The following is an 11,761-nucleotide window of genomic DNA, read 5'->3' as shown; positions in this document are numbered from 1 at the left end:
AATAGTAAAAGCTCCCCTTAGCTCCAGAAAGGGACTGCAGGTTTCCTGGGGACCATAACATCTGAAATAAAGCTCTTTCATACAGTCATTCATTTAAAAAAAAAAAAAAAAAAAAAAAAAACCCCACCATTGAATAAAGAAGTTTCCCCTCACTAAAGCCTTTGTTCCATTTTGTTTCACAGGTACAGCTAAAATGAGTCTCCTTCCCATATTACCAATAATACACATACATACCACTCCATTACAAAGAGCTGTTGAATTGTTTAATGGTCAGATGTTATTTACATTATGTACACAAACTCATCCCATGTTCTCTGAACACACAAATTACATTGTAATTAAAACCTGACAGTATGCAATTTCACACCCTCCTTCAATACAGTATATTCAGTACTGAACATTGTTCACAACTCCCCAAAAACCAGACAATTTGGTCAAACCACATACATATGTATGGAATTAAATACTTTGCAACAAGCATCTGTGTGCCTTATTGCCCATGCGCCTCATGAATATAAATTAACTTGGTCTTACAGTGCTTTCTTTTAATAAATTAGAACGTACAAAGACAGTGTTCACGAAGTCCAAACCCTCCCCATAACTACGCCTTCTAGGGTGTCTAGGTAGCTGGCTGGAGTGAGGAAAGAAGGACCAGTCCATCACTTGTATGGAAACGGTTGCTATGGCATCCCTGCCTCATTATTCCAAAGTGCGGAGAGGGGCAGCTCTTCAATGCCACTAGGGTCCCTATGGCTGGTTCCTCTGTGGTGTCACTGCTCAAGTGCAGAAGTCCACTTTTTAAAAATGCAGTCTGAAAGATAAAGCATAGCAATATATGAGTTGCTGTAATGAAAAGCGCAAACGGTCATGATGGAAACCAGTGCTGTCACATCTACATGTTGCTTAGAATTAAGTTCAACACCCCTATGGGCTGCTGGCCATGTGTATCCCAGGGAGAGGAAGGTACCTTTTTCTTGGCTTCACCTCCCAGCCATCACGGCACTTTGTAAACCAGATTTCATTCCCTGGTGAAATCTCAGTTGAAGACGGATCTTCAGCACAAAATGTAAACCTGCAATAATATAACAAGGTCTTAGAGAAATACAAGCAGTTTGACCCATATGTATATTAGAGGGCTTTGCTATATGGTGTTACAGAAACTAGCGACACGAAGGTGCTTTCAGAACTACTCACTTATCTTGAGTCTCCCCGCACTTGACTCTGATGCGTCGCACCTCTAGCACAGGGTTAGCAGAAGAACTGGACGAGGACCAGAAAGTGGTCTTCAGTTTCTTCCAAACTGAGCTCCAAGAGTCAGTAACTCCCTCCCACGAAAGCCTGATTTTCAGCAAGTCACCAATGTCATCTTCTGTGAAGACTAGGAAGGTATTGGTCATGTTCAGACCCACCTTGTCTGACCTAAGATGCACAAGGGGACGAAAAGGAAGTCAATGTGAATCGGCAAATTGCAAAACCCTTAAGGTGAAAGTTGCTTGGCACGAACGGAATGGCTAAGAGGCTAAACATGCCCCCATGTGATAAACATGCACAAACTTGTTTCACATTCCAATTTGAAGGATTATGAAACATTCCATATTTTATAAAGGGGCTTTAGACTGTAAATCGTCTTAATATGCAAACCAGTAAGACCAAAACATTCACACACGCGACATTTCAAACTTACACATCTACACTGAGATCACTGGTGTCGTTGTGCATGCCGTAGAGTTTCACAAAGAAAGTGGGATCTGCATCGTCTGCCCGCTTCCTGTTGAATACATGCATCTTCATCTGGTAATGATAACCTGGAAGAGTCATGCAAGATCCATTGTGAACTGTTCAGATGCAGCTTCTAACCCATCTAGATGCTTAGCCAAAATCATTGGAGCTCATAGCAGATTGACATGTTCTACTCAGCTGTAGTGTTACAGGAAAATTACCTTCCAGAGCATGGCCTATTTTTGTAGGAACATTAAAATTCACTGTATTGCATGATCAAAGTACTACACAACTAAAAATGAGTCTCGTCTCACCTCCAAAGGGCGTGTCGGCACGGGTCTTGAGGTACATTTTACTGTTCCGTCGCTTGCGCACTCTCTTCGCGCCATAGCCCAGTTTGTTGCAGCGGTTCTTGCGGCAGCTCAGGCAGATCCCCTTGTTGAAGCGTTCTGGCCCAGTGCACTGGTAGGCGAAGCTCAGGTGGTCTTTGTTGAGCAGCGAGTCCACAAAGAGGTGGACAGCCCTCTCATGCTCACATTTCATGACATCCACAAAGTCTGCAGAAGAGATCAAACCAACAAAAAGTGCTGCTTATTAAACATGTAAACATCTGTCCGTTGCACATGTGCAAGACAAATTAAAACACTTTCCAATTACTCAATTCGAAACAAAGCACTACAAATACAAAAGGTAAGATTCAAGTGGGCTCTCAATTTGAGACTAAGGTCAAAGCACTCACTTCCTGCTGCTGCAGTGGCGAGCACGTCACTCAACCGGCAGCCTGGTTGAACTTGTCCGCCATTGGGATAGATGTCAATGTCGCCGATGGGCTGCTGGATTCCGATGCTTACCCCCAGGGCCTCCCGCGTGTAGGTGTGCAAGACATCCACAAAGTCTGCATCATCAGGAGACAGTCTGCGATCTTCATCCACACCCTCAAACATGGGGCCAGCTGGATCCAAACCTGCAAGGTAAACCAAACCAGAGGGTGGGAGGGTCAGGTGTATAGGTTGAAATACACTACCAGATTTTCTTTCCATTGGCAACTACATTATACCTTCTTTAATCCAAGAAATGAACAGAATTTCATAACAGTAGCTGTTATAGCCAATTGCATAGGCAATGTATTCAATGCATCTTCTGAGCACTGAATGTAAATGTTATGATACCATCTAAACCATTCTATATAAAATGTAACCATACATTTACACACTGAGGGTTCTTTGCATTAACATGCAATTTCTCCACTTTCTGGCCATTTGATTGGGGGGATCCAGAATACAGTAAGTACTAATATCAGGACTGGAAGACTAAAATAAGATGTTAGAGCTCCACTCACCAGTGATTCTGCCAACAGTTCCATGCACAAAGGACCCAGCATAGCCTGCTACATGGGCCCCCAAACTGTAGCCAATCATGTGCACCTGGTCCAAAGGAAGCTGTTGCTCCTCCTGCAAGACAGCAAGAACAGGGCCATGAGCCGACACTTCCTTGGCACCCTACCAGTGACTGGGTCAGAAGAGCTTTGAAACCAAAACAAGAAGATTTACATTTAATTCCTAAACCACATCCAAACAGTGGAGAGCCTGACCCAAAAAGTCTCAAGAGAGACTCCTGAGTGAGGAATCAATTGTCTCAGGGTGATACCAAATGGAGTGAGTGGCTTTGAAAAGCAGCAAGATGGAATGGTTTCAGGTGTAGAATGTTCACGAAAATACACTTGCATTTTTAAACTGGGGAAATTAGTGTGACACTCCTGCAACTAGAGGTTTATTAAACTGTTCAGTTGAGGTAATATGTAAGAATGAGGACACCAAACAAACCCAGCCTGAGACGTCAACGCACCTTCAGCCAGTCCAGCAAAGCCGCAACGCTCTTCCCAACCTGTCTGGTGTGGTTGACAGCATCGGGGTACAGCTGCTGTGCAAAAGCAAGCCAGTCCACAACCACCACATTGGCGTCTGGCTCTCGGACCTGCAGCGCCCTCACCAGCTGCTTCATCCAGCTCTCAAACATGCCACTCATCTGGGTGGAACAAGGAAGAGCCAGTCAGGGATCATCAAAAACCAACATCTTGCAGGCAAGTTGAGAAACTTCACAATTCAGGAGCTTTGAGGGTTGGAACAGCTGCCCTATTGTACACCACAAAAGCCACACTACCTTCAAGGTGTGGCAAATATGTCTCAGGTGCTCAAACTAAAAATCTGAGGTAACTGGGCAGATCTACACACTGAAGAGGCCACTGAGAAACATCAACAGAACACATGTTCAGCAGTGGAACATTGTGGTGGCAAACTAAACATGAGAACAGACTTCAGCTGTAAGTCACTGCTATGCTGAGCATTAGATATATATTTAGCTGACACTTGTCTCCAAAGCAACCTATAAAGGTACTTTGGTCATTTACACACTTTTACAGCACAGTAGAAACTGGAGCAATTTTAGGATAAGTACCTTACTCAAGGGCACTACAGCATTATACCAATACAACAGAATAGCTTCAGAATAAGAGGAACTTCTACAGAGAAGCAACCCAAACTGTAAGGCGCAATACTTACTGTCCATCCGTGAATGACAAAGATCGTCTTAGCTGTTGCGTTGAAGCCACACTCCCGCAAACACTCCCTGTGCCCAAGCTCCAGGTAACAGCCTTCTTCATCCAGATCCAAGGACCTCCTCATGCTGTACTTAATTGGAGCCTGGAGAGCATTCCTGTCACTCTCTGGAGTTGGAAGACTTCCAACAATGTCCTCTGAAAAGAGACAGAAGTTTAACAGCTGGGTAGGGAAGGGGGAGAACACATGCACACTGAAAACGTGGCATACTCTATAGTCCCAACCACACAGTTTTGGAGGAAAGTTCAAGGCACTGCAGCTGCTGGCCTTTTTGCTTTGGGGTTAAGCCAGGAGACTGGCCCACAGAGACAGTGTCAGCTCCAGCTGTGAATGGATGGACTCAGCTGAGAGAGAGAGCTCCCTGGCACGGAGTCAGGTCCACCAGCCACTCTTAGGTCTCTTCAAATGCCAAGACAAATTAGGAAACCGACTGAACACCAAGTTTCTCAACTTGAGCTGCTCCTTTGAATTTAACTTCTGAGCAGGAGACATATGGGAGCATCAATGCTATTCCACACACACACATGGAAATCAAGGGGATATCTGGGTATGGTGCTTTATGGAGTCACCACCAAGTTCTTTCACAAGTTTCAAGCAGTGTTCTTAAGTCTACTTGGAAGGCTGGTTGGCCCATGGAGAATACAGTACTTGATCCACAACTGGATCAGTGAAATGCACTGATTTAATTACGAGTTATTCAGTCAATTAGGAGGAACCGCGGAGTTCCATTCATTCGTCCGCTAAAAGCCGGACTGTCAGTCAAACAGCGCACGTGTTTCACCGGGCAACGAAGTCAGTCAGAAAGCAGAAGGAATCAGATTTTTAAAACTAAATGACAGAGTCGTGAACTGTGGAAGGGAAGGGCGTCCCAAGAAGTCGAAATACAGACAGACAGAGTATGAAGCGGCACTCCGCTTCAACACTTCAGCGCGGCGAACATTCAAAAGTGTCGGAACAAACTTGGTGCGCGATTGATAGATGAAGTCCTTACCTTTAAGAAGCGCATCATCATCTCCACGCGCAGAGGTAAAAACTGCAACTACACAGAACAGAAGGATCCATAACGGAGGGAAAATGACGCTCATTTGCATTTCTTTTCTCCAGAACAGACGTATGGGCAAAAAAAACAAAAAAAAAAAAAAACCCTCGTCAAGTGCAAAGTTGATTTACTTTATCTTGCTCAAGCGGCTTACAGCACTGGTGAGGGATTTCGGGGAGGGGCGCCCAGCGTGAACAGAGCCCACTCCGTGAGAGCTGAGCTGAAGTCGCGCGCGCCGCTGAGCGCGCCCCCTCATTAAGTTTTAAATAGAGTTCCTCTGGGGCCACGTGACCATCGGCAGATCTCCTATTGTAGCTCTGTGTGATTCTGATTGGTCAAGCCCCCCGATTTACGTGCAGGGGCGTGGCCGAGACAAACCTTGAATGAAGTTGTAGTAGTGAAGGCGCGTGGCGCTGGCGGGCAAGCGGTGCGACTGCCGAAACCGAACTTGTTTCCTCTGGTGGCGCGGGGACGCAGTGAGGTCAGAGCTTGTGTAGCGAGAGCAAACTGAACAGATTACTCAAAACACGCGCTGCGGTCCACTCCCACCCGGAATATGACTTTAATTAATACAGCAGGCCTTGTTCATTATGTGGATCTGTCCCAAGTTTCGTCCCCTGCCTGCTGCTGCTGCTGCTGCTGCTGCCGACCCGGTCTGTGCTCAGCGGTGCGGCAGCGCTCACAAAATTACAAAAGCTTTTGAAGCAGGACATACTCCCACTGCGCTATGGAGTTAATTGAACGCAAATCCGCGGCCAAGACAGTGCAACAGCTGGATTTAATTAAGCATAGCGGATAGAAATCTATACTTTGTTATTAAGTATTCAGTTACTATAGCTTAATTTTTTTTTTTTTGATGGGAGCCAAATGATGAGATCATGAGCTCGTGTTGGGATTTGACGGGAGAGGAGAGTGAAGGAGCGGCCGCGTCCGCACGAAGATCCCACCGTTTCGTATACGTCGCACAGAATGGATTCCGGGCCTCGAAGGAGCCACGCCCTTCACGAGACGCCTATATGCGCGCGGTCCTTTCAGTTCCAGATCACGCCATCACGTGACATGCCAGTAAAAATTCCGGCAGTCCCGCAGTATGCAAACACACGCAAGCGCGCGCGCGCCTGTACCCTTTGAAGTCCAATGTTAATTTTCTTTCCTCTGTGATTTCACACTGTTAACCTGTGATATTTGTTTGAAAAAATCGTACTAAATTGCAAACAACAAAACCAATGAACCAAGACTGAAAGATTTTATATGATTTTCCTTCCCTATTGCCCAGTCCAATTTGTCATGCATACTGTATATTTAAGTGGGTACACATTTGAGTTAATAAGCACAGGTGATGTGATGAACTTGAAGGAAAGATCTTCCCTGACAGTTTATGAAAAGTACATTGTTAATTTAGCTGACGCTTTTCTCCAAAGCGACTTACAATGTTACGCTAAGTGATTGATACAACTATTTATAAGCTGGATATTTTTACTGGAGCAATTTAGGGGGATACTTCGCTCAGTACTACAGAGGTGGGATTTGAACCTGCAATGGTTTTGCTTAACTGTAGGTCGCTTTGTAAAAAATCGTCGCTGAGTGAATAAATGTAAATATAACCTGGAAAAAAATATACGTGCAAATCTTCAGGTTAGCGGACGAAGAGCGAATAGATCGTGAAATAGCGACACCGAGTGGTCAAGGGCGGAACTGTCTCAGCAAGTTCGAACGCCCCACGTGCGTGCGGTCAAATCCGTAAATGTGAACGCATGATTAACATCTCAAAACTTGTAACGAAACACATTAGACTGTAACTACATCAATAAAATGCTTTGGACTGACAATCATCAATACAATGTGATTTTACATACTTTAGTTTTTTTCAGAGATAAACTGCCACTTCTGATTTTCCATTAGGAATTCTTTATGGAAATATTTGTATTTATTCATTTAGCTGGTGTTTTTTTTTTCTAAATAACTAACAATGCTAATTTACCAACAATTATTTACCCATTTCTACAGTATGGTAATTTTAGTGGAGCAACTGAGGGTATGTACCTCGCTCACGGGTACTACAGCTGGAGGTGAGACTTGAAGCTACAACCCTTGGGTAAAGGTAGCAACTGGAACCACTATGCTTCCAGCTACTTTATAGCGTTTAAGGAAACCAAATGAATTAGTCTTCGAAATGAACTAACTTCAGTTTTATTGTAAGGAATACACTATGTACAAATGTATACATTGTTAAATGAATTAATAAAGTGCATGTGGAAGTCTATTCATTATAGGTAATAGTGGATGGAAGTCACAGGCCATGATTTGGTGGATTCAGGTGCTGGATTTTAAAATATAAAGGTAAAGAAAGTGTATCAAATAGTTCTGCATGTTGAAAAAGCACATGTATTTTTCTACATGTACATTTTTCTACAATGTAACACAGTGTGGAAAAAGAGAACACATATAACATAAACATAATTATTATAATTAACGCTACCTAAGGAAGCAATTTTCTTTCTATAGTCATTTGCAATGTTCATAACCCCCTCAGCTGAGCTATTCCTAAACTATCGTATGCAATAATTTAAGAGTAAATCAAATCACTAAAACAAAGCTGTTAATAATTGTATTGCCTTTAAAGAAAATTGTATGTCATTTATCACCTTAAGTTTTAAATGGGCAAGGTTTTCCTTTGTCCTTTTAACTTTTCCACTCCTTTTGGTACTTTCCATCCAGAAAATAACAAGATTTTTGAGTTTCTTCCAGGCTGGCACAGATGAGGTGCCTGGAGAAAAGCTATGCCATGGTGGTGGGCTTCTTGCCCTGTGTGGTGTTCCCTGTCACCATGGCTTGTATTCAGCATAGAAATTTCTACTGTTCTGAAGTTTTTCCTGTAAGTGTTAGTAGATAATTCCTTATTTGAACTTAAGGGCACAATTCACGAATGATCATAAATACGAATTCTCATAATATGAGCATTTGTTATACAACGGAAGCTTATAATATGGAGGAGCTAAGATGTATATGAAGATGATAAGCAACTCTTCCAGGGTTGTCAACATCCACATCAGCACTGGAAATTCAGTTGAATAGTTAAATTAGATTTTGTTTCCTAGTAGACATTGATTTAACTAGCTGCAGTAATACTGTAACACTGTAAGTTGCTTTGTAGAAATGCATTGCTTAAATGAAAGTGTAAGTATAAGCAAGAGTGCTGCCTACTGTCTTGATTATTATTTATTCATAAAACAGTGTGAGTTATCATTACTAGTGGTTGAGAATACAGTTTTTAAAAAGCAGTTAGAGTCAAAGTACTATAAATTGATACTTCAGTAACTTCAGTACTTTTTTGACCTAATAATTTATTACTGTCACTCAAGGAAATTTTTGGGCGAATATATTCAATATATAAAATATAAAAATACACAAAATGCTCAAGTACTCAAGGTTCTACCCAGACAACATCCCTGGACGCGTACTTAGAACCTGCTCATCGGTGCTAGCTGATGTCTTTACGGATATATTCAATTTGTCCCTTGCGCAAGCCTCGATTCCCACCTGCTTAAAGAGGACCAGTATCCTGCCGCTGCCAAAAAACAACAAAACATCCTGCCTCAATGACTACCGACCCGTTGCACTCACTCCAATAGTGATGAAGTGCTTCGAAAGAATCGTCATGAGGTACATCCAGACCATCACTCCGGACACTCTGGACCCTCTCCAGTTCGCATACAGACGGAACAGATCCACAGAGGACGCCATCAGCACAACAATACACACTGCCTTCACCCACCTGGAAAACGAGGACAGCTATGTTCGAATGCTGTTTATTGACTACAGCTCAGCATTCAACACGGTAATACCTTCGAAGCTCATCAACAAGCTTCACAATCTTGGTGTGCCACCAACCCTCTGCAACTGGGTTCTGGACTTTCTAACGGGCAGACCCCAGTCCGTTAGAATGGGGAACCACACATCCAGGTCAATAACCATAAACACAGGAACTCCGCAGGGCTGCGTGCTGAGTGAGCCCCGTACTCTACGCACTCCTCACTCATGATTGTGTGGCCTCTCAGAACAACACCAGCATCATCAAATTTGCCAATGACACAACAGTCATTGGACTGATAACAGGAGGCGATGAGTCGGCTTACAGGAGGGAAGTGGCTGACCTAGTAGAGTGATGCCACGACAACAATCTCTCGCTCAATGTCAACAAAACAAAGGAGTTGATAATAGATCCACGGAGAAGGAGGGAGCAACACTCATCACTGCATCACTGCATATTGGTGAGACAGCGGTGGAGACGGTGAACAGCTTCAGATTCCTGGGTGTTCACATTACTGAAGAGCTCATCTGGTCTCACAGCACAACACATCCGGTCAAGAAATCACGTCAGCGTCTGCATTTCTTGAGAAGGCTGAGGAAATTTGGCATGCCAAGCCGAATCCTCGGAAGCTTCTATAGGTGTGCAATCGAGAGCGTCCTCACCAGCTCTGTCACAGTGTGGTTTGGAAGCTGCGCAGCACAGGATCGTAAGGCGCCGCAGCGAGTGGTGAAAGCTGCTCAAACCATCACCAGAACATTCTTACCATCACTGGAGAGCCTATACCAGGCCAGAACCATCAGGAGAGCCATTAACATCATCAAGGACAACAGTCATCCCCAGCATAGCCTTTTCACACCCTTACCATCAGGCAGACGCTACAGGAGTGTTAAAGCCAGCACCTCAAGGTTGAAAAATAGTTTTTACCCACAGGCCATCAGGCTTGTGAACGACACCCATCCACTGCCTCTCCACCCATCACAGCAGACACAGATTACCCTCTGAGCCTGAGAGGTGTCAACTACCCCCCCCGATCCCTCCTACACACACACACATACACATCCACAACGCCAATAACATCAGAAACCACAGACTACCTCCGCATACCTTGCACACACAAATACACCCCCCCCCCCCCAACTGCGAATAGACCCAATCTACCTCTGCAGGACTTTACATTGCGCACTGCACACTTTATATACGTATATAACCTCGTTTCTTGGATTTTTGCACTAATAGTAATTTTAGTAATTTTTGTAATTTGTGACTTTGCACTAATAGTAATTTTTGTAAATTTGTGATTTACGCCTTGTGTTTTCCTTGTGTTTTTCTTTCCTTACGTCCTTATAATTTATGTCATAGGCTGCTGAGAGGATTCACAGAGTAAGAATCTCATTGTATGGTGTAACGAACTGTTTACTGTACACATGACAATAAACTCTTGAATCTTGAATCTATCCTGAGTACAGTATTTTTGAAAGTAACAGTACTTCGTGCGCCCTACAGCAAAGCAGCCTGTAGGGGGCGTCATCTAGCCAGGAGCCCCAGTACTGCTGTGTAGCGCTCTCTAGTGGCCAACAGTGTGTATTATTAATAATATCAGGACCACAGTTCATGGTCTGGTGCACCTCATATAGATTTATGGGAGTGACTCTAGCCTATATATATATATATATATATATATATATACACACACACACACACACACTACAGTATATATATATACATGCATATATACATACTCAGTATATACATTAGTAATTTTTCATAATTTTTTTCATGACATTAATTACCAAAATAATGAAGGACCACAGGTGATTACTGTAAAATAGTACCATCAACATAAGCTTGTGGCACAGTGGTGCAGTGGGTAGCAATTTTGCCTCACAGCTCCTGGGCTGTTTGGGTGTAGGTTTGAATCCAGCTGTCTGTGTGGACTTTGCATGTTCTACCACTGTTTGTGTGGGTTACCTCTAGGTGCTCTGGTTTCCACATGCAGTCTAAAGATATGCTTTTCAGGTGAATTGGCCACACTGATTCACCCATTGTGTGTGTGTGTGTGTGTGTGTGTGTGTGTGCAGCTATCCTATGATGGACTGGAATTCCATCCAAGGTCCAGGGTGTAGCCCTTCAAACCTAGTGCTGAGTGATTCTTGGATAGGCTCCTGACTGTTCCAGCCCTTACAAGAACAAATGGTTAACGACAGTGAGAAAACAGGTTAGATTATGCTGTCGTCCGGTACACTCTAGTGGTGAAACATCTCAAATGTTTTACATATGTTAATTACAAAAACTGATATTGAACAGTGGATAAAGCCAAAAGACTGACACAGAAATTTGACAGGCTATTAAATACAGTTATCAGTTTCATAATATTTATTCTGAAAGACACTAGCATGAAAGTGCTGTTCATTCATCCATTTTCAGTAATCGCTTGCCCTGATCAGGGTGTGGAGGTGCAGAGCCCATCCTGGAATCACCGGGCACAAAGCAAAGGAGGTAAACTGTCGATGGGCTCCCAGTTCCTCTCAAGGTAGCATACATACACTACAGTCAATTTAGTGTCACCAATCCACCCAA

At 43.5% G+C, this 11,761-nt stretch overlaps 1 protein-coding gene across 1 annotated transcript; it reads right to left on the bottom strand.

The window, feature by feature from the left end:
- Nucleotides 1-241: 241 nt before the first annotated feature.
- On the bottom strand, nt 242-5,624 carry lipg (lipase, endothelial). Its single transcript, XM_018758483.2, has 10 exons — nt 5,326-5,624; nt 4,278-4,471; nt 3,565-3,744; nt 3,059-3,170; nt 2,459-2,683; nt 2,034-2,276; nt 1,685-1,805; nt 1,195-1,419; nt 968-1,072; nt 242-811 (listed from the first exon to the last, which is right to left on the bottom strand). Exons 1-10 carry the CDS (start codon nt 5,423-5,425, stop codon nt 799-801), a joined length of 1,518 nt encoding a protein of 505 aa, XP_018613999.2. The 5' UTR covers nt 5,426-5,624; the 3' UTR covers nt 242-798.
- Nucleotides 5,625-11,761: the final 6,137 nt, after the last annotated feature.

This window comes from Scleropages formosus, chromosome 17 (genome assembly GCF_900964775.1).
Source record: "Scleropages formosus chromosome 17, fSclFor1.1, whole genome shotgun sequence".
Classification (NCBI taxonomy): domain Eukaryota; kingdom Metazoa; phylum Chordata; class Actinopteri; order Osteoglossiformes; family Osteoglossidae; genus Scleropages; species Scleropages formosus.
Note: the sequence above shows the minus strand (reverse complement) of the source record. Positions and strands in the feature narration are given on the sequence as shown.

Bases quoted from the DNA above. Each gene is read 5' to 3' on its own strand.
- lipg (XM_018758483.2), bottom strand. From the start codon at position 5,425: ATGCAAATGAGCGTCATTTTCCCTCCGTTATGGATCCTTCTGTTCTGT. The intron at 3,745-4,277 runs GTAAGTATTGCG...TGTTCCACCCAG, and splicing joins TTGTCATTCACGGATGGACA to ATGAGTGGCATGTTTGAGAG. The intron at 2,684-3,058 runs GTGAGTGGAGCT...TTTACCTTGCAG, and splicing joins AACTGTTGGCAGAATCACTG to GTTTGGATCCAGCTGGCCCC.